Source organism: Larimichthys crocea, chromosome XIII, assembly GCF_000972845.2.
Source record: "Larimichthys crocea isolate SSNF chromosome XIII, L_crocea_2.0, whole genome shotgun sequence".
Taxonomy (NCBI): domain Eukaryota; kingdom Metazoa; phylum Chordata; class Actinopteri; family Sciaenidae; genus Larimichthys; species Larimichthys crocea.
The window spans coordinates 30,683,718-30,707,288 of NC_040023.1; the positions used below are offsets into that span (position 1 = coordinate 30,683,718).

At 38.5% G+C, this 23,571-nt stretch overlaps 1 protein-coding gene across 1 annotated transcript in view; it reads left to right on the top strand.

Moving 5' to 3' along the window:
• Positions 1-23,571, top strand: part of grik3 (glutamate ionotropic receptor kainate type subunit 3) — an 83,699-nt gene that overhangs the window by 26,930 nt on the left and 33,198 nt on the right. Inside the window, exons 2-4 of the mRNA XM_010731656.3 lie at positions 20,634-20,807; positions 21,027-21,284; positions 21,371-21,552. Of these exons, the coding sequence (XP_010729958.1) occupies positions 20,634-20,807; positions 21,027-21,284; positions 21,371-21,552 (614 nt within the window). The remainder of the gene's footprint in view (positions 1-20,633; positions 20,808-21,026; positions 21,285-21,370; positions 21,553-23,571) is intronic.

Sequence of the window (23,571 nt, forward strand, 5' to 3'; positions counted from 1 at the left end):
CTCCAGCGCAGTGGTGCACTATGTCTGAGGCTGGCATCTGACAGACCGCAATAGGGGGGCCTACAATTGTGAATAGACTCGACTAGTAAGGGGGGGGGCTGGCAGTGAAGGAGGGAAGTAGCAATACAGTGAAGGCTTTTGACAGGTAGACAGCAGGTGTGAGTAAAAAAGATAGACTTGTTCCTGTGCTGAGTGGGCTGCATCACTTTAAGTGTTTCCAATATACCCCCCCCCCCCCACTCGCTCTTTTTAAAATCTGTGGGATTTTTGTAAATATATATATACAGTATATATGTGTGGAGTCTGATTTGTGAACTGTGTTTAGTCATCTCTCTGAACAATTTCATTTAAGGTTAATATAGCCAAATATTTTTTCTATTCTTTCTTCCACTTCCACTGACATGCTTTGTAGATTTTCAAGTTGCACTTTTAAAATGTCAAAGTAAGGGTTTGATGTTCAACAGTAATTGTGGCAACATGGTGCAATAACTCTTATAACTGTGTTGGAAAAAGCAGTGAATGAAAAACTGCCTTTGAGGTCACTTCAATGAAGTGCTACCGTTTCCATTCTGTAGACTTGTGTAATTAAGGTTCAGTCTGGAGTTAACAGCCTTACATGAATTAATTCCTGTCCAACTTTACTCTTAATCAAGCTGACCTTCAGTCTGAACTGAATTTACAAGTACAATGGCTGCTTCAGTGTAAAATAGCACTGTATCGTCAGTCTTGAGACTGCGATGCACCAACCTGTAATACGTTACAGTAAGGATATGGTGCTGTTTAAAACGTACTACAATGCTGAACATGTAATGAATACCCACCCTTTTTTTTAAGTGCTCACTAAATGCTGACCTGAGCATTTTCCCCGTCTTAATTTTGTTTTGCATGAATGCTCTCAAAGGCAAACAAAATCTGCTGTTAGTGTCAAATTTCATACACTTAAGTTCACAACAGATATTGTGGTTAAATGTGGGTCACCAGACGGTGAGGGATGTGGGTGCTGCGTAAGCTTAATTGTTTTGTACTTCTTAAAATTCGAAGGGGAAGAAGGGGAACATGTCCCCGCTGTGCGCACCAGATTTAAGTCAAATAAACTTAGCGGAAAAGATGACAACACTAGCTTTTATCAGGACATATGGCACAAAAAACATGATAATTTAACATCCTGTGTAACATACCAATCATAAATCTCTTCCGGGGGAGATGAATAACTAGAGCACATGTATCATTTTCATATGCCCCAGTCTAAACTTAGCTTTTTTCATCTTTTGGGAAATGCATACAGACTGGTTCTTTGTCTTAACAACAACACCTGGCAGAAACAAGATAAACCCTGTAGATTTTGCACAGTAGACCATAGCATAAAAGAAGAATAATTATGTCCAAATTACCTGGTAAGCAATCATTTAATTCTCCTTGTCACATTGAATAAGGATTAATTTGCAGGCAAATATTACACAATGAATTATTGAATAACTCATCTCCCAAGCCAAATTAATCTTGAGGATTGATGGTGTGGAAGTAACCTATGATCAGAGAAACATATTTCATGAGTCATTGGTGGGGTGCTACGCATTCACGAGGGCATTACCAAGTGATGACTTGATTTTCGACTGACTGTCCCCGTTTGAATCCAGGTTATATAAACAAGCAGCGGATGTCGGTTTGGGAGTAGAGCGAATTATGATTGCAAAGTCACTCAGCTTTTTAATTAAGTCTGTTAACGGATTATGACAGTGTCTGAAACATTACGCATCCCATGTAATGAGTCATGAACCGTTCCTTCCGGATTCCTCCAGACACCCAGAATGATTTAGTGCAGTGTCCTTTAAGAGTTGACAGTGAGGCTCCCTTGATGTTTGGGATCTGGAGTCAGTGATGCACAACAGTTATGCAGCTGTACAACTTGATTCTCAACAGTCTACCATGCTCCCTCAGAAAACTAACAGGATATTATGGACAAGGTAGAGCAGTTCATATTCAAGTTTCTTTAAACATCTTAGCGCTTCAGGCTGTCTCTGCTTTGAATGGAAAAATAGGCCCTTGACTCCATCCACTCACTGGCTTTACAGTATCTCTGCTTTCACGTTTCAAGTACTGCCTTTGGAGTGACTGTTACTAAACTAGTGCCGTGTGAAAGTCCTCAAGGAAGCAAGTGTATCACGGTTGTTTCTCTGTGTGCTTGTCTAGGCCAGGCGTTATGCTTACTTCGGTCTCTTGATCCCACAAGAACCCTTGAGATTGGCCAGGCGGATTTAGTAGTTACCTTCTGGCATATGGCCTTTATTATACTGTGTTAGATTGGCACAAGAAAACAATTGCACTTTTCTTTCTGTGTGTCGCAGGCTATAGGGCAGGGTCCCACCAAGTTTCAAGGGTGTCAGCAATAAATACCAACTGCATTCACCAACTCCCACAGTACAACCCTGTCCCCTAGAAATTATGTTTATATTCTACTAATGTGTTTTGCCAAACACATTTTGAGGAGAAATGGAATGTGGCTGGACTCTGTTCCCTGCCAATGTTATTTAAGTACAGGAAGTGCTACATTTTTGACATGTGGTTAGATTTGTGCAACAAAAGCACTTTGATTAAAAGGTGCTCGGCGGAGCTTTTAACCACTGTTAGCACTACTGAGACACATCTTTACAAGTGGGTCCTCGTCTTCACGAGGACACAAATGCACACATGCAAGCAAAGACTGGGAGTTTGATTTACATCCTACCATTGGTTTAATGCAATCCAACTGATTAACAGTTGGTGGCAGAAAGAAATAGCTTAATGTGCCAACAACAAGACCCTAAACATGGATGTAAACAATGTAAAGAACAAAAGGTTTTATGACAAAAGGAGTGCATTCAACCTCAAAAATCGACAAACTAGGCAAGACACTCTAAATGTAAATGTAACTCTTGTTTATATGCACAAAACTCCACAGAACACATTTACATTGAGGGGAAAACTATAGTCTTCTTTCAATTTTGACACTTTAAATCCCCTAATTTTTTTTTTTTATCATTCAACAAAGATCATTCCCTCACTTTAACAAAGTGCATTCAGAGCCTAGCGACCACAAAAGTTGAATTAACCTTAATTTCTACCCATGAATATTGCATTGCAAGAACGAAAACAAATGACATACGTTGTCAGTAAACATTTTGTTGATATCTTCAGTACCAGCATTTTTCAGATAGTTTAATTACAGGTTCCACAATATGTTGATAAAAATGCAATCAGGGCTGCATTACCATTCTTGCAAAACACATTTGCTGTTGCATATTAGTGTAGAAATGTAATTTTAGGAGTCAGAGCTGAACAGTGTGATTGGTGCAGGAAGGTTACTGTGGAGTTTCATGTGGCGGTCTGTTTTCTAGTTCGTATGCCCATGCGTGTCTCTTGCACATTTGCATATGTGTGTCTGTTACCTCCTCTTGCTATTTAGGAGCAATGATATTTCTTATTCCGTCTAATCTTTAAAGAAATCTTGATTTAGTCCTCATGCGTATTCATCAAAATGCATTTTGTATGAAGTGGACAGGCGGGAGCCTCTGCAGTTAAATAATGGAACAAAAAACACACTTGGTTTGATAAGTAACAGCAGCCATAGAAAATCTTGAGTGTAAAGAAGGAGAAATATGGGATTAAAAGCATGACCTTGATCTGACACCAAGCTACAACCATTGTGGTGGCCAGATAGAAATTGCAGCGTGTGCAGTTATTTTTGAAACCTTTTATTAGTAAAAGGCTCATAAGAAAAGCTGCTAGCCACGAGGTTTCGGTGGGTAATGAACTTGTCAGCTCTGAGGTTTTAGACTTTGTTGCCTTTGTCGTTCTTTGTTATTATTCAATTCAGCACCTTGGTCGCTCTTCTGCCCCAAATGATTTCTCAAGTCTCCGCTTGGCCGCTTGTTTTGCACCGAGAACACATTTTAGCTTCTCCCATTGGACCCAAGCTATCGAATTGCTTCTCATTCAAAATAAATAATCTGCTCCCATAATGCTCCTACTGTGTATTCCCATAAATGCTAAGCAGCCAAAACGCCGTTGTAGCGAGGGGATTTTCTATTCTTTTTCAACAGCCCATCAATAGTATTAGACCTGCCAGATAAAAGCACTGGGTCTTGACTGCACAAGAAGGTGAGGTTACTCTGAGGTATGGATTTGCCTCAGTCCTTTTTCATTTCATTTGAGAATTCTTGCCTTTTTCATTTGGCAGAGGAAAATGCCATCGGCTCAGGTAACAGACGCTGCACTGCAGCGGCTTGGATGAAGTTTTTATGACACCTTGTATGACCTTGTGATACAAATTCATGGACAAAAAAAGAGTGAGGGCTGATCACGTATTATGCACTACAGTGTCACTCAAATTAGGTTATGAATAAAATAAGCAAATAAAATACAACAAAACCAACAATGCACAGCACCATAACATTATTACATTAACCAGGTAATACTCCATTGACAATATTATTAACTTATGTTTTAATTATTTATATTTAAGATGTTATGAGCATGCATGTGGAGTACATGACTCCAAATGGAGTTCATTGTTATTATTACATCTCAAGTATCTTTTATTATAAATGATTCCCAATAATTTATAGAACTGAAACTAGTAAATTTGTAATTAGATTAATTAATCAGCAACTCTTTTACCAAAATTGACATGACAAAATAATTATTAGTTGCAATCCCTTTCTGGCAGATTCAGCTTTCCTAAACACAATTTACTATGGATGGAATTAATACCTCTTACGAACAACAGAAGCAACTTTATTATCAAAAATTATGGACGGCCCTAAGTGAGCACTTAAACAAGGTCAAGAAGGTAATTATGAGCATCTACACTGCGGAATAAAAATCATGTGGAGCCATGTTTGTTAAAAGTTATCGTACTTATGCTTGAAAAGCGATGTGAGAATATTTACAGCTCCCGCGGTTTCTTGTCATAGCTTTACTTGACCTTGCTCAGTTGGACTGACAGTGATTTAAATTATTCAACAAACATTTGGATGCCCTATATAACAATAAACAGCCTTTCCAAATTCATATCTGAGAGAAAACCTATTCCACACACACTTTTCTACAGTTTCTAGTTTCAAATTTGTCTCAGGTCGGATTGTAAATCAATATTCCACCTCAGATATGTCTGACACACAGCGAATATGGTATTTTTCGCTGTGTGTTTCAGGTGAACGACCAGACATGACGTACCGCCTGTTATGTAGGCGATTCACAAGGTGCACACTTGTTATGTGTTCTTCCAACAACAAAGTGTTGGCTGATTGTCAGTACTCCACACGGAGATGCCTTAGCATGGGTGCCATGTCCATGTCAGGGATCAAAGTGAACAGTGAAGACAATTTATGCTGTGCAGCGTGTGTGACCATCACTCGGTGGGAGTGAGGGTGGAGGAAGTGATGTGAGAGAACAAGTTGTTGCGGCGGTCAGAGGATGTTGACGAGGAGACAAGTGCTGCTGTTATGCTTCCAGCTTTTTCATTATCTGTTTGAATTTGCAAAGTTTAGTTGGATACGGATGAGCGTTAATAGAGAAACGGGGACAACTTTAGGTTTTAATTTCACAGATTATCCAAGACAGAGAGATTTATTAAGATAATTTAACCTTTTTAAATATCTCACAGAAGAAACACAAGCTGCTTTCAGGCTAGAAATGTTTACAATGTATTAAAATATTTTGAATTATGGCCCATAAGGGGGTTTCCATGATAAATACAGACATGAGAACAAAAATGCTGTAAAGCATCTCGGTTTCAAGGATACAGTACATTCAGATGACAGTTTAATATTTTTGGTGTATTTAATAGAGGAAAACAAATAAAACATCTTAGCATCTTTCTTCAGCATTGCCTTACAACTTTATCAGTGCCTGTGTAATGAAACACATGCTTAATGGGTTTGTTTAAAATGTCCTAATGGTGTTCTTGGTCTGTGTCCAAAGATACTCAGAAAGGCAATACAGGAATAATTTAGACATTTAACTTTGGGCCGTATATTTTTGTCAAGGGCATTGATCTCATTAGAATTATTCCCTCATGCCACTGACTGACGGTTCTTTTTGTGCTTTGGCTTTTTGACTCACATGTGTTTCTTTGATTTCGATTCCACCGCGATCGATGGCGCGAGGGAACCTGGCACTATGAACAAAGATCAGTGATGAGACTCGTTGCACCTGTCAGAGTTGACCAGATCAGGTAATGAGGAAAGTCCCTCAGGATGTTAACGAAGCCATTAAGCAGCCATGTGTGAAAGTGCTAGGAAGCCAGCGTGTTAAATCGTAGGAGCCAAATTAAAATTCACCGCACATGGCACTGAAATGTAAATATCCTGCCTTTTTGTGAGGATGAGCTGGCCTACTTCTCCGTGCTCTAATCGGCTTTGAAAAGACGGTGCAAAGTGCTTAGGAATAATGCTTGTGCACTGTGATAAAACAGGCAGCTTTTATTATAAACCTACAATAGTCAAGCCATGTTTGAAAAAGAACTAAAATATAAGCTCTGCGCATTTTGTTCCCCACACTGAGAATAAATGGCTCCCATTCAGAACACGGCGTGCACGCAACAGTTCTTTCACACAGTGAATCTTGTCTCATCATTTTGTTTTGTCTCATCGTCCCCAGAACTTTGATGTCTGTCTGGATGCTGTAAGATTCATGTGTTTATTTAACAAGCAGGATTTGAAGTAGAGACAGTTAAAATGACTATATGTGCGATTCAAATATGGACCCATCATCTGTTTCATGAAGATTGGCCATAGACAGCGTGTTTACAAGAGAGGTTCCATGTAAGCTGTCAATCACATCTTAGCAATCAAACATGAAGATTTACATACAGTCAGGAGGGAATGTACTTTGAAGATCATTAAGGCTTTTTTAACTCTAGGGCTTTTAATAAATGAAAAAAGTCCTCCCGTATTAACTTAAATTTAGATTCTATGAATGTCGAACTTTCGTTCAGAAGGTATCAGTTAATGTCCCTCGGTTGACTGGTCCGTCACATTCATTACTTCGAGCTCTCTGTTAATCCTCACGAGTACATGGGCCCTTCTACGTGCCCTGAGGGAAGTAATCTCCCTCCTCATACCACCAGAAAAGTTGGAGAATGTGGATAAAAACGAGCGCCCAGGGCTTCAATTCAGATGTGTTCAGATTGGTCTTGTTCCAGTGCTCTCGTAGACACAGTGAATTTCCATTTGAGTGCTTCCTGTCCCAGAAACTAGCCAGAGGTGTCCCAAATGATCTGACCTGCACCTCCCCCTCATTTGTCTACATTAACTTTGCATGTGTGGTCCGTCCAGTAAGAAGTGGGGCAGATTTATATTTAGCCGCGCCTGCAATGACTTTGAAAAACAGGGTGACTCTTGTCTTCAGAACCTTATCAACCTCACAGCTCAAGGGCCCTTTTTTCATCTAGAAAATTCCAGCCGGAATTTTTAATTAGTATTATTTCATTTTTAATCAAGTTTATCTCGAATATCTTTGCTGTTATTTAGGTTACAATCAAGCTCTATGCTGTGTTTCTGTCTTGCTGTTAAACTGCAATAAAAGCCTGTCAGAGATGTTTACTGCCTTTTACAAAAGTAAGACAAGAGATCATAAAAAGATACTTACGTCCTGTTTTCATTATGCCCCTGGCAAAAGCCACTAATTTCTGTGGGTGGGGGACGATAATAGCACTGTCAAAGAGTTTTATACGTAGCTGAACTCAAACTCTTGTTCTAATTATGTTAAGCATTAAAGCAACTAAGGGGTTGTCAAAACTGCATGGTAATAAGGTGGCCTAAATTAAACAACGTCTTTCCATTTTAGTATGGACTTTGAAGCTGCTTGCAGGGATAAACACAAGCCTTGATATTAATTGCACCTTTAGTTTTAAAATCAATGTCAATTACACCAGGGTTTTTTGCTTTGTGCCCCAGAGTAGTTTGCTAACCTTTCACTTTAGAGACAATACATCCAACTGTGGTGCTTTAACCCTCAGGATAAGTCAATTGGTTTGCAACAGGTTGGTGACAGTAAAATTAAAAGGTCCTTCTAAAGTGCTACTAATGAAAATGAAGCCCCCGAGTGACTCGTCACAAAGAATATGAACACAAAGAATAAGAACATAAAACTCTATGGTGAAAGCCTTGAGGTGGCAGGCTATTACACTCAGGCTTCAGTGCTGCAGCTTCACTGACACTCTACACAATATATTGATTGTAACATAAAACGTAAGATACTAGGAAAAGGACATACTGAAGGCGGTGTTTAATGTTCGGGGAGTGTGCTTTGTGTTGAAACAGTCACCAGATCGAAAACTAGATCTCAGTTAAAAAAAATTGTGTCATCTAGTGGTGGTGTTGTTGATTGCAACCCCTAGGCTTCACCCTCTCATTACTAGTGTGGAGGAGAAGGTATTGTGGCTGCGAAATGTGCAAAATAGAGCCTGTCTAGAGCAATGTTTCCAGAAACATAGCGGTTCAACATGGCAGACTCCGAAGAAGACTCTGTATATATAAAAAGCTTGTTCTAAGGTAACAAAATTGTTTTTATTTCCAGGTAATTATACACTAATGAAAATAGAGTTGTGCATATCATATTCAATTTCTGCCTTATTCTGTAAATAAAATCTTACACACTGGGACTTGTAAGGAATTCAACAAACAACTGTGTTGGTGGGGGTGTGTTATAGAAAGTACACAAGTGAGGTGATGAGATGTAATCCAGGCAGTTTAAGTAAGTAGATGCATTACACTAGAGGCTGTATACAGCAATACTGAGAGAGAAGATGTTATGACTTCTATTGTTTTCACAGCAACAATCATTTTATCCTCTGCCCCTAGAATCAGTGGGTAAAGAGCAGAAACACTCTGCTCATGTCAAAAAGTAATCTACCAGAAATAAATGACAAACACTTTGCATGCATTTAACTAGCCAACGCAGCACTTTGCCATACATCATCACATTACCCTGCAGAAAAAGTGGAGCCAGGTTCTTCTTCTTCTTTTTTTTGTTTTGTTGCTAAAGCCCTTTGCGGTGGCACCCCTGCTGTGTAAACGCAGTCGTCTCATTGGAATGAAGGAAGGCGCTGCATTTTTCCACGCAGTGCTGTTGTCCATATGAACACAGCCATACGTTGCTGCAGTAGGATAGCCGCTCAGATGCTTGGTGAAATCTCTGTGTTTGGTCGTCTGGCAAATAGATCCCACTTATAGTATGAACAGAACAAAGCCATGTGTTTATAGGCGACAACCTATACTTTCAGGCCAGTGCCACCAACCAACAATACTCAGCTGCCTGCTTAGTTTGTCTATTTGACGGTTTGTCACTTTGTTTTGTTTTTTGCATGTTATGATTGTGTACAGGGATAAGAGGTTCAAAATGTTACATAAAATGTCTCACGCTTCAAAAATGTTTTTTTCTTTTCAAGACAAGAGGAAAGCCCTCCGTCATTTGTCACTTAAAAATAGTGCTTTTATGCCAGTTTCTGAGAACATGCTGTAATTAGCCTTAACAAATATAATCACGGTCTGTCACTTTTATTTCATGTTTTCTCATAACTGCTGCACAACATCACATTATTTGTTAAATTATTTATTTGACTCTTTTTTTCTCTATGTGACATCGCGTCCATTGTGGCCACAATTGGTTGAAAGTTTCAGCACATACAGAAGAGAGCCGGCAGGGCTTTTTTTTTTCTTTTTTCCACTATATGATTCAATGTTGAATTACCATTTAAAAGTCAACTGTTACAAGGTCAATTTCACACAGATGTTTAAAGGAGTTTTGCCATTTTCACACATGAATGCCGCTGACAATATTAGAAAATGTTAAGATAGCGAGAGAGGGTATACATGGCCGACGGCAGAATAAGTACGAGGCTTCCCAGGTATGCGTGAACAAGGCACAATATCTTAATATGTATTAAGGTTAATTAGGCAGATAAGACTTTTATTCATAGTATATATCCAATGTGGAACTATGGGTTCAAGATATACATTTTCTTTTGTATTACAGAGGTTTAGAGACATTTTATTGCTTTTCGACCAAGAAAAAACACAGCAGCAGAGTATGTGGTATGAAACTAAAGGTTAACTGTATCCTGTATTTATGTAAGTCTACTTACACACACATGCATTTATGAAGGGGCACCTTCTAAAGCTGCTGTTTATACACAGTGTGGAGCTTTTTCCTGCTGTTGGCCACCTTTATGTCCAATTATGACAAAGTGCCAAGGCTGCAGGTCTCCATATTTTCTGCCACCATATGTGGACAAAGAAAGGTGGCAGCGGGTGAGGAGATAGATGGGGTTGGGATGGTGATGGACACAGGTAGCTTGGCACAGCTCAGAGCTCCCATCCACCTGGCATTAGTTACCATTGTCTTGCTCCCCGTTTTTCCTGGCACTGCCTTTGATTGAACTGGCGGTGAGTTGAGGATTTGGCATAGGGAGAGTTTTACCTCCATGATAACAATAGACCACAGAAGGGGGAGGTGGTTGTTTGTTTCGTGCATTGTGGAACAGGATTGTCTAATGAAGGTACACCGTGCATTGTGCAAGGTTTCTGGAAAGGGATTTGTGGTTTGTAAAAGGGCATCTGAGTCCCGCTGCCCGGTTTGGCTAATCAATTCGATGTCCTCGCTGGGTTGTCCCACAATTGTCCTCGTACAGTACGAGACAGTTTCTCTTTACTAAAGGATCTAATTGACACAGTTTTTATAGCATACAGGGAGAAAGATATACCCATTATTCCTAGTTTGGTTTAAAGAGAAAAAAAAAGGTTTTTTCATTGCAAGCACGCCCCAACACCCCTAATCATGACCGGGGTGCCCTGTACGGTGCAGAGCACAGGCTCCCGCCCTGACAGATTATCCGGTGTGAATGTTTGGGAATGATAATGAGATCAAAACACCTCACTAAGCTGGGAAGAGAGGGTGGAGACTGGAGAGGGAGTGGGAGTAAGGGAAAGCGAGCAGGGGAGAGGGTGAGCGATAGCTGCGATAAATTGCAGAAGCAGAACCACTTGAGCATAAAATTAGATTTTACAAATGTGTTGTTACCTGACAGTCCTCTGACAGAGGAGATATCACAACATTATAGGGCTGCATGAGTACTACTAATCGTATCAAATAAATAAGAATGCCTCTCAGCTCTGATAGAGCTGGATGGATATTCAATGTGGACAGTGAGTTAGAGGGAGAAATAACATAATTAAAACAGCCTCTCTCATTATGGACTCAAACATTAGAAGCCCAAATTCAATTTATATGATAATATATTACGCTCTGTAAAAGCTGTACACATTACGACACATTTGTCTAAATGCTACGACGCTTAAAACATCGTCACCAACTGTCGGGTTCAGATTTCGAAGAAAACCTTTTGCAATTTATGAGTAATTGTTTTCTAATGTCTGTGACATTCCTCTCCTTGACGTGCATTTCTGTCATTATTCTATAATGTTTATAATATGGGAAAGCTTCAGAACTGCCAGAGTGGTTCAAGGACACTTCTGCAGGACAAATCCATGATATTAAGGGGGCTTGAAAACTGCATCTATCCCTTCCAGCACTAGATAATTCTGCTGCTATCAATTACTGATATTGTTCTGGATCCTCTAATACAATCAACATAGTTGAGGATACACTGGTGCAACATTTAATAAAAACATACATTTACTGTATGCACAACCTATTAACTTAAGAAATAAAAACAGTCATTTTACATAATGGATTGCTGTGAGGCACGGCAGCGGTGGAAACAATTATTTGCTACATTACTGGTGGTACAAATAGTAAGTTAAATACATCATTAAGAGAACAATGAATCAGTCTGAATGACGAATGGAAGCTCTAATTCCACTCGGCTTAGCAGAGAGACTGTGTGTGAGAGACAAGTCACAGAGGCAAGCTTTATCTACAGTATGCTCTAAGAAGAAATAGTGTGCGTGTGTGCGTGTGATCCCACTGCAAATGTGTTGCACTATGAATAAATATACAGAGGTTTTTATTCCCCATGGTGATAAATCGACAGGGAAATATTTCACCTGATGTTTATTGCTCGAGATTTCAAGTAGATAATGATGGTTGTTTCTGTTACAGTGCAATGGTCTTCACATGAATAACGTCAATAGTAATCTGTTTCTGAGACACTTTTAATGTCTGCAGATTTGTAACAGTTGGTTTCGTGTTTTTTCAAGTGTTGAATACTCCATTTGGAACTAAGTTTTTCACATGTGAGAGGTCAGTCATTACAACTTTATTAAATGTAGACCAGATGCCACGTTTTTTCGCACTGATCGGACTAAAGCCCACTTAATAGATTTCCATGTATTTGGCTTACATACAAGCCAAACCTACTGTTTATTTCTACATATTTTTTAGGTTTAATGGTTGTATTAATATTACGTATGTGCCACTATCAAGCCATATGTCAAAGATGCCACTAGACGGATATAACTTTGTAAAAATGTAATTTTTTTCAAACCATTGTTGAGCAGTTGAATAATAAGGATCCCATGCAAAGTAACACATAACCGATCTTCTTACTGCCATGCTTTAAGCTGCTGTTATAGGAGGTCGTTTGTCTGTTCTAGTTTGATTAGCTCATTCAACCATCAGTAAAATATGAGCTTAAATGAGACTAAGAAGAAGTGACCAGTCACAACATGATAATAACTGAATTTACCAGGTATCAGCAAAAAGTTATTTATTAAATCTAAATACATTTAAGAAAACCGATAAGTTAATAATAATTAAACTGGAGGAAAACTGAAAATACTGTTTAGATAATTATATACTATCAATGATATGACAGATGAGTTATATTAATAGAAGTATTGTTACATGTGCTTGCCCAGTTACATCTAATGTGTCACCACTGAAGCATAATTACTATAGAAGAGAACACAGCTGGCCTTTGAAATAGTGTGTCTTACTATATGTTATATATGGATTGATAAAACATCTTAATTATTTTTACAGGGATTAAAGAGGTATTAAAAGGGACTTAACTTGTTTTCCAGAACTGTCTTGAATGAAGGATGGACTTTATACTTATTATACTTAACTACGACCTTTATTCCTCTATTTATGTTCTTTAGCTTACATAATCATCCATGATATCATCAAATCCCTCTTGGATTTTTAATTAAAAATGACCACATGATTCATTTACAACAAGAATAACCTCCTTTTTGTTCTAACATCCTTTAAATCATATATAAACATGATTATAGCACTAGGAAGCTTAAAGCTGAAAAAATGAAATCAAAGTGATATCTTTGAGATATTTTAACTCATATATTTATTTGTTAATGTGATATATATTTGTTGTTGCTTTAATCTGCTTAAACTAAATAACCAAATAGGCCACTTATTGTTGTCACAGTCTGATTTGTGTGTGGCTGCAATGCGAGATGAGCACATGCACAAATGTCTCAGATAACACTTCCATAATTAACATGCAATTATTCATTTCATTTAAAAAAGTGTTAATATTCATTTGAGGCAATTAGCACATGTACAAACATTAGCACGTCACCACAGACCTGGAAGTCACTATCACCCTTACCTTTTGTTTGAACCAATATCAACATTAGAGACGTTTCTAATCAAAGTTGACACTTTGATTAAGTGAATAAACACAAGCTGCTCTGTCACCATTCCATCCCACACTGACATGCAGTGTATTACACAACACAGTGGCCTCAGTGGTAGCAACATTAGTATTAAGTATCCATAGAAAATGTGACTTAGATTGGACATAAGCTCTAACAGTTGAATCATGAGTCCAAATAACTTCTCATTTTAGGCGGAAATTAATGTGTATTGCTGTGTATTTTGGCAAGAAACATCAAATCACAGAGACCATAACTCTGTGATGTGCATTGCCAATGGTGGGCGGAAGGTAAAGATGACAGTGTTGAGACTGATTTTACTATCTGCAGTTTTAAATTATGGATCCGTTTTGGAGGAATTCTGCAACTATCGAGCTGTGTTTTTTTTTTTCTCAACTGCAACAACAAAGAGTTTTAATTACCTAACTAATCATCTCATCATCTGTGCTCAGGTATTCCTGACCAAGACTACAGGGAGTTTAGGGAGCATTAGGAGAAAAACACATCCTGAACAGGGTTAACACGCAGACAAACACAAACACATTCACACCTCTAGGGAATTTTTCAAGTCTCAAGCTTCACCTGACCTGCATGTGTTTGAACTGAAGGAAGAAGCCGTGTGTGTGTGTGCATGTCGGGGGGGCATGGGGAGAAGAACCACGTCTAAGATCAAACCCAGAACCTTCTTGCTGTGAGGTGACTTTGCTATCTAATGAGCCAACATGCTGCCAGACATCATTAATTAACCAGCAGCGTTAATTTCCTCTCATGATACTTATCATTGATTAAATGTAACAGATTCCTGGCCTGCATTTTTTATTTTTTTTTTGCTACGTGTGGTACAAAATGCAGTATTGGCCGGCTTAACCGCTGGTCTCGGTATTGTATAACAGTTAGTCCCAAGTGTTGTGTTGTTACCCATAATTATGGAGGAACATATTCTTCCTGAAATTGGCTGCATTTCCGATGTTCATGGTGGTTTGGTGTGTGCTTTGTGCTGGTCATTGTTTGCTGCCATCATTGTGAAACTGAGTGCTGTTGCACATCCAGGGAGACAGGAAGCTATTCACGGAGAGAATTGGGAATCCCACCACTGAAAAGAAAGTACAAAAGAGCAACACTCAGAAATGCAGTGGGCGAGCACACATGTATCCAAGAGCATAATGAGCTAGTTTCATTGTTTGGGCTTTTGCAATGGTGTGTCTGGCAGCAAGGAGTTTGTTTTAACAAGCTCAATGCATCATACAGTGGAGGGCAATAAAAATAAAATGTGTATGCACTCCATCTATCTATCTACTTGGTGGTTTTTGCATCAATATTGCATTTATATGCAATTATTATTTATTTTAACTTGGGGCTTTGGATGTGTTTTTCCTATCTCAGTATGTCCCATTTGTTGCTAAACTAACACAGATCCCAGTGAAATCCATCTATTTTTAGAACCTCCCAAAATATGGGGTTACCCAGGTTTAGAAGGACAAGCCAGGCAATGAAATCATATTCATTATTGTTGTGAAGTTACTTATAACAGCATGTAAGGTCAGGTTCTTGCTTGGCAGAAAGTAACATTTTTTTTTTTTGCCTCAGTAGTAAAGAGTGCAGATATCAAAAATGACCTTGCCTTGCTTTTAAACTGTGGATACTGCAGTTATTTTGCACAAACATATTGCTGGAAAGAAAGGATTTTTTTTTTTTTTAAAAAAGCAACCAGTCAGCTGTTTAAACTCAGAAGTGGAAAAGGATTTTTTTTTAACTTTCTGATTCCTTGAGACAATAGATCTTTGGCTTGTGCCGGTGTGCGATCGTTGTAAGAACATGGCATTCTCATAAATGCCTGTTTGTTTACAATACAAACAAATATGACTTCTTCAGTCTTGGATGTTAGCCCAAACAATTTGGATGGAGATCATAGCTGGAAAAACAACATACCAGATCCTATCACACAGCCTCTTGGAGATCAAGTTAAATTAAAGACGGTCTACATTTGATTTAGATGAAGAGTTGATTCAGATAGTGGAGTCCTCGTGCAACTCACACAGTAGGAAATCTACTTCACAGTCTCATGAACTCTCATCTCATCAGAAATGTGTGCAGTAAAGCCGGAAAATGGCAACACTGACTCCCTAAACTGGGCAATGTGTAACTTTAACATAACATTGTAGAAGTCAAACGCAATAACAGAAATAACCCCAACATCATTCTATTTTAATGTTGCTTTGTTTTGGCAGGCTGTCATTGTGTCACTCAGATCGCACCCTTTGAAGTCGGAAATCCATAAATGCAGGAGATGTTAACAATAAGTGTTTTCAGTGTTACCCTGATGATTACAACCAAAACCAGCTAAGCTGGCTCTCAGGCAGCCTGTCACTACATAACAGCAGAGAGTGGGTTTATGCTTGCACACTTGCCCACATTGTTTGTGGGTTGATGAAATGTGAGGCTTTCCACATGGATTTTTGCAAGGGTGTCTATAGCTGAAATGTGAAATCTCTGATTTTGACTCAGCACAGCATGTCTCTGTTAATTCCTTGAGGCCTCGCAGACCCCTCCACACTCACAGCTCCTGTTTAGGGATAAAATTCAACTTGATTTTCATTAACACCACAGATTACCAAAGGCTTGTATTTATATGCAGGCCAAATGTTTCATTAATGTATAATTTATTAGCTTAAATAATGACTGTTAATCAGCAGTTTGGTCACATCTGTTAGTTTAACTGTCTTTAAATCTTTCTGACTATGTGCTCTGATATCAATAAACATTTAATATACACTGTATTTAGTATTCCATGTAGTTGCCAAGTTCTCATATATCCTGCAACTAGAACTGTAAAACTAGGAAGTCTTACCTATGTGATGAATACATGTTGGCACCATTATAACACTACTGGGATGAGTTTTAGCTCAGCTACAGAAGTTTGAATCCCACTTGTTATTTTTAGTTAACACTACTGTACTGTGGTGAAACCAGCAGTGCAGATTTGTAAGTGAGAAATTACTTCTACATGATACTCCCCACTGTCTGTGTTAGTATTTCCGGTCCAGTTTCTTCAGAGTTTTACTGGATTTGAATTGTCCCCTGTTCACATACATCAGTCTCTTTGGCTTTTGAATGTAGTTGATCCACAAAGGACAAATTATGGAAACAGCTGCAATTAGTGGCTGATTTATATATTGTGGTAAGACCTTAGAGACTAATTAAAGGCTTTTGTGTTCTTGTCTATTGGAGACATGCTAATTTGAAGCCTTTCGACTGAGATTCACAAGAACAAGTCTGAAATTCATGCATCTCAATTTGTACGCGCCCACTGCAATAACGAACAATTACAGTAGTTGTTTAAATGGGAACTTGTAAACATGTTCCATAAGATTGCAATCTCTACATCATTAGAGTAAATTTTGTGCAATGCTGGAAAGAACTGCTTATCCCTTATTTGGTGGAGTTGTGGGAGCTCAATGTACATTAAGCCTCGATGCTGTGCTTATGGCAGAATTTTGAAAATGGCAAGCAAATTATCCACAGGATTTTCCTCCCAAGGAGCAGGTTTCCCCCCGTTTATTAAATTTGTTAAAGTGCTTCTGAGCAATGCACATTTTATCCTCTTAACAGTCAAATTACTATATACTTCAGCAATTACTTAATGTACTCTAATGAGATTTCCCCATGAAATGGAGGGATTCATTTATTTTAATGTGACGCATTCCACCGGGCGGTTTATGCATCACGTCCCCCCTCGCAATCCAGGGAGGCTTTGAGTCATAAATAGCAGGATGAGCTTGGCTTCCAGAATTGCCACTCTGCACACAGCAGCAGCAGCAGCAGCAGCAGCAGATGTGTGAGTCTATGATCCAGGCATTGGGGGTCTGTTCAGGGGCATCAGCAGGTCACAGGTGCTATTGAGAAGCTCAGCTCTCCACAACCAGGTATGCTCTAGGATTAGTGAAATAATACCAGACAGTACTTGTGTGCTAGGCCAGTGGAGTGCAAAATCCAAACACCACACCAAAACCCTCAAGTGAAATGGGTGAATTAAATGAAAGCCTTTATGATTTTTTTTCTGCCCTTTATTATATAATAGTGGTAATAATATGCATGAGACCAGAAAGTGTTTGGATAATATACTGGATGGTAAAGTGCACCTTTTTTAAAGATTACTTTATTTTAAGACATGTTTTAATCCTCCAACTAAAGACTAACATATCAATATTGCAGGAAAATTTACTCAAGGCTCATGTCTTGATTAGTTGATTGATTGATTGATTAGCAACAATTCATTCATTTATGTAAGATAAGGTCCCAGTTTCTTAAAGAATCAGTGTGTAGGATTTAGTGACATCTAGCAGTGAGATTGCAGATTGCAACCAACTGAATACCCTCTCGCCTCACAGTCCTCATGTAGGTGAAACTACAGTGGCCACAATACTTGTGAAAAACATGAAAGAAACCTTATCTCTAGCTAGTGTTTTGGTCTGTTTGAGCTACTGTAGAACCATGATGGTGAAACACGCCAGACTCACTACATCTGTAGATATATACGAATCACTTTTATGTGTACACATACAAGGTAAACATGAACATTAAACCACTATGTACAGATAGGAATACATATAAATATGTAGATCTATATGTATTTAAACAAAAATAACATTTGTAGACAGAATAAGACAATAAATTAGACAATGGTCCAGTGGTGCAAAGGATACTAAAATGTTGATTTATGTTGCAGGTTACTTTATATACATTAGGTAGGTGGATATGACAGTATATACAGTATGAACTATATGAGTAGATTGTGTAGGAGGATAATATTTACAAGTTTAAAGAACAAAAACTGAACTGAAACAGTGAGAATAATAATTTACAGTGAATGTTTGACTAATTTCACAGGGTTTGTTCTTGATACTGTGTGTCTAGTGTTAACTGTTAAAAGATCCTAAGGTGAAAAAAAAAACACAGAAATTCTTATTTTCAGGTGATTATACGCTAATTAATTGTACTCATGAATATTCCATTACTGCCAATAGATCCAAAATTTGCACACTGATCTTTTAACTGGAAGAATTTACTGCTCTTCTCTTTGTTAGGTTTGGAAAGTTGGATATATTTTGGAGTGTCATCTTTGAAAATGCAATAATGATCAATACATTATTAGACCATGAGAATAATACCTATAAATGTGAAAATAAGCCCTAAAAGCAGCTGATTTATAAAAGAATGACCTATAAATGGTGGTATAGGGGATAAAACGATTAGCCACTTTCACATGTGCCAGGTAACGCCACCAAACTAAAATTTAAGCTTTAAAACAGGCTGCAGAAATAACTTGAAAGATATCTACCATAGTGACTCAGTTTTTAGAACTGAAAAGAAGAAGGAGGTTTCAAAGGGACGTCTCTATAGCTTAAATGACTTCAACTTAAAGACATTTATAACTTCTGGTGACAGTGATTTTTTTTTCCTTTTTCAGAATTTATGGGAGATGGCAGAGACGCTTTGCTTTGTTATTGAAATGGATAATATGATGAGAGTGGAGGTGGAGGAGCTAGTCACTCTATGAGCTGATGTTTCTTCAGGCATCTTTTAAGAAGCTGTCTGAGCCGTCTTCTTAAAGGCTGCAGCAGAGCCACAGACGGGACTTTGTTGTCTTACATTTCACAGTATATGTGGCCTAATGTTTACAGATTACACACAATAAATGGAACTTAACTATTTTACTGTTAGATACCGAGAACATGACAGTGAAATATTGCCAAAGAACGTGCTCTGATTTCGTTATATTCTATGTTAGAATTAAACAAGAATGTCGGGATTTGTGCTTGATTTCTTGAACAGCACACTTTGTTTTCAATGTGCCATAATTAAACAATCACATTTGAAATAAAGCCTATGAAAATTTAAATGTGTCTGCATACTTATGCAGGGACAGACACACAAACACACGCACCTATTCATACAATGCAACTTTTTGTCTGGGTTTATTCCATAAGGAGTGCGAGTTTTCTATCACATTTAAAATGGTTTAGCTTTGCACCTCCATGACAAGAGACATCACAGGAATTCATTTCAGTCAAAATTGAAAAAACCAAGGCCAAGGTATCCAGACTTTAAGGTTTTATTCAGACAGCAGACAAATCAAATTTGTCTCTCAAAGTAGATCTTTAAGACATAGTGTCCGCACTGTTTTTTTTTTCCTTCCAAAATTGGATTTGTGTGTCCGGATGCCCAACCCATCAGTATGAGTTGCCTGGTAACGACAAAGGTACCAGTAACTATGGACACAGGGTTATTTTCTCCGACCTTTAAGCTACAGAAGACATACAACTGTTTTCAGAGTAACTCTCAATGACAAACAAAATGGTCTGTAGGTATAAACCCTGTGTTATTCCCCTTTAAGTAACCTAAATTGAACTTACAATACTTTATGTTGATTGGCTAAGCTTTATTGTTTGTCCTGTAGGCCCAATATATCATGAAAAGCTTCATTTTAAGTAATAGTATTAGTATATAGAAAGAAAAAAAAGTTGTTTTCCCTTTATACTGCAGGATATAGACTATCTCAACTGTACTTTGTTGTGCATACAGACATGTTTTGTAAGTTTCCAACCATCTGAAAAATCCTTTGAATTTTATGTAAAAGAACAGTGCTAAAGTCCAGTTATCTGCTCCACCAGTGTGATGTTCTGGTGAAATAAAAGGACATCCTAATGGAGACACAAGAGCCTCAGATATTCTGCTTATGGAACAGACATGCACTCTTTAAATCCATTATGGCTTTAGACTTCAAAGCTTTTTTCAACATTCCCTGAAAATAAAAAGGGTTTCTCCATGTTTGCTGAGCAAATTTAATACTGTGTGTACTGTGCACTGCTGCCCTCACTGTTCGTGCTAAGTGCAAATGCTTCTCAATACCGTTTAGTCGCACAGAGAATTGTGTCTCTGTTTCTCCTTTTGCTTGCGATCAGGGTTAAGACCAATTGTTATGGGCCTAATGTTGGTTTCTCTTTTGTTTTCCAGGCGGGATTTTCGAACAAACGGATGGACCTGTTTCACTTGTTAGTGCCGAGGAGCTTGCCTTTAAATTTGCTGTCAATAACATTAACAGAAACAGGACTTTGTTGCCAAACACAACACTAACATATGACATACAGAGGATTAATATCTACGACAGTTTTGAAGCATCGAGAAAAGGTAAGTGGCTTGGTTCTGTTTTTATTTATGGGTTGTGATTACAGTGTGGAGGAAGACAGGAATCGGGTCAGTCAAAAAACTGACAAAGAAAATTGTTTTTGCCTCAAAAAAATCTAAATATTCTGTGGAACAAAACCTCAAATAACGCTTATTAAATAAACTGTGGCTGAAGAGGTAACACACTTTATTCTCAACTTTCCTTCTCTTACTCTTCTCCAGCTTGTGACCAGCTGTCTTTAGGTGTGGTTGCAATATTTGGGCCCTCACATAGCTCATCGTCGAATGCTGTGCAGTCCATCTGCAATGCACTGGAAGTCCCGCACATCCAGGTGCGGTGGAAACATCACCCCATGGACAACAGGGACACCTTTTATGCCAATTTATACCCAGATTATTCTTCTCTAAGCTACGCTATCTTGGACCTGGTGCAGTTTCTCAAATGGAAAACAGCCACTGTCGTATACGATGACAGCACAGGTGATTATAATATAGATTTTTCTTCCATCTACCTCATTGTCACTGCTTCCAGAGCCTTCATTTGTGCTTTTTTTTGTCTTCTTAAGGTCTTATAAGACTACAGGAGCTGATAATGGCCCCGTCGAGGTACAACATCAGGCTAAAGATTCGTCAGCTCCCTCTTGACACGCAGGACACGAGACCCCTTCTCAAAGAAATGAAGAGAAGCCGGGAGTTCCGCATCATCTTTGACTGCAGTCACCAAATGGCTGCACAGATTCTCAAACAGGTCAGTGAGAGTCCTACAGAGATGTGGCACGGAAAGAATGTCAAATCTTAGCATGGCTGGACAAATCTAAGCATGCGGTCCTCTTCCTCTTAGATTAAAGTTGTGAATGGAAATAGGCTTTGACTTGGCAGTGGCTAGGATGGGGAAGAATAGCAACAGAAGGTGTGCCAGGGGTAATTAAGCAGGAGTGAAATTTTTGTGCAGTGAGATTATTCTCTGACGTTTATTATGAAATCTGACAAATACCAATATCTGTGAACTTTTTGGATTGAGCAATCTTAGGCAGAGAAATGCATCATAGTTTGATGTCGAGCTGTGATCAGTTGTGAAGCACAGCTGTTAGTTTGCATCTGTTACAACTAGCTTTGTATTGCAGACTGTAAAACTATTGATGTAACGCTTAGTTTGTATAATGAATATTAGACAATTTGATGCATCTGGTGTTTACTAGTTAAATATTTGACTATAAAATCAAATATAGAGGATATAAATCAGTGCCTGGCACATTCTGATCTTGGTACCAACGCTTTTTACAGATCCATTTGTTGATTGTTGACTTAAACACACATGCCATACGCAGGGATAAGATCCAAAATGTGTCGCTATCAAAAATGTGCATGTGTTTTGATAGAAATACTCATCAGTTGACAAAGAACTGTCAGTGTGATGCACAGAGCAGAGATTGTGTAGGTGGTCTCATGCTCTGTAGCGGCGGGTGGAGGCGGGTGGACCCCTCCTCCCTCCTCCATCCAGTTTCCTGTCATCTTCTGTTAACATGTTTACAAAATGCATCATCTCCTCCCAAGATATTTAAATAACTCAGTCCTCTCCTCCTCCTCCTCCTCCTCAAATTATTGAGATGTGAAGTGACATGTATCCGCTTGTGGTCAGTCTGCAAATGTCGCACCAAGGAATCGGTGTCCTTTTGGGAGAAGAAGTGAGAGAAGGTTTTAGGGCAAAAATGCTCCAGACAGTTCCCTCTCAGAGCCGACTTGTCAGGGAAGCCACAGCATCTTATAAAAGACGGGAAACAGGTAATTGGTTATGAGTGGTGACAAGAATGCCACAACTATTGTGCTTGGTTACTGTTGCTCAATACTGCACAGCTTATAAGCCTGTAATTGAAAGGTTATTTTGTTGTGCCACACATAGTGCTCTGCTTCCAGAACAGCTTTGTGTGAAATCCATTTATAAAAATGCAGCATAAGACACAACCGGGCCATATTATCCATCTATCAAAGTCACTCAACATAGATTAGGGTTGTGATCAAGGCCAGCTTCCACCAACAGGCCAAAATATTCAGTTTATTGACATAAAACACGAACGAAAATAGGAAATGTTGACATTTCAGAGTCTGGAAACAAAGAATGTTAATTAAAATAGATGACAGTACACAACAATCTGAAAAATTATGATTTCCCACATTGACTTACTGTAGGCGAATTTGGATGGATGTCACAAATGTTTTGATCTGCAGGCAGGTCTGAACCGCTTTATCTAAAGATTTGCAGACTGCTCAATTTACAGGTTTACAAAAAGGTTATAGCCTTGGAGTGTTTCATTTGTCATGCCATTGATTCTCAATAAAACGTTACGTCCTGTTTTCATTCACCTGCATTCATTCATTGCATTCAGAGCTCTATGTGCCATACCTTTTTATTTTTCACTTAACAAGGACATATAGAAATCTACTGGCTCGATGAAGAATAGAAATGCAGACAGACTGCACATTCATCCTGTAGCAGTGGAAAAATTACTTTAATTAATGAGAACTCCTTGCTCACAATAGAAAACACGATACAAAGTTTCAATGTCATGTATTTGGCTTGACGTCTATAGATGGCGGAGTGAATTTGCCTCCACATAAGCATAGCATCTTATTTACATAACCTTGTTTTTTTTTTGTGTTTTTTTTCCACGACAGATGGTACAATTAAATGGGAAGCACAGCCGCCATGAGAATGTGGCGCCTTTGAATGTAGATTGAGTGAAACAAGTGGCGGTGATGAAGTGTTCGG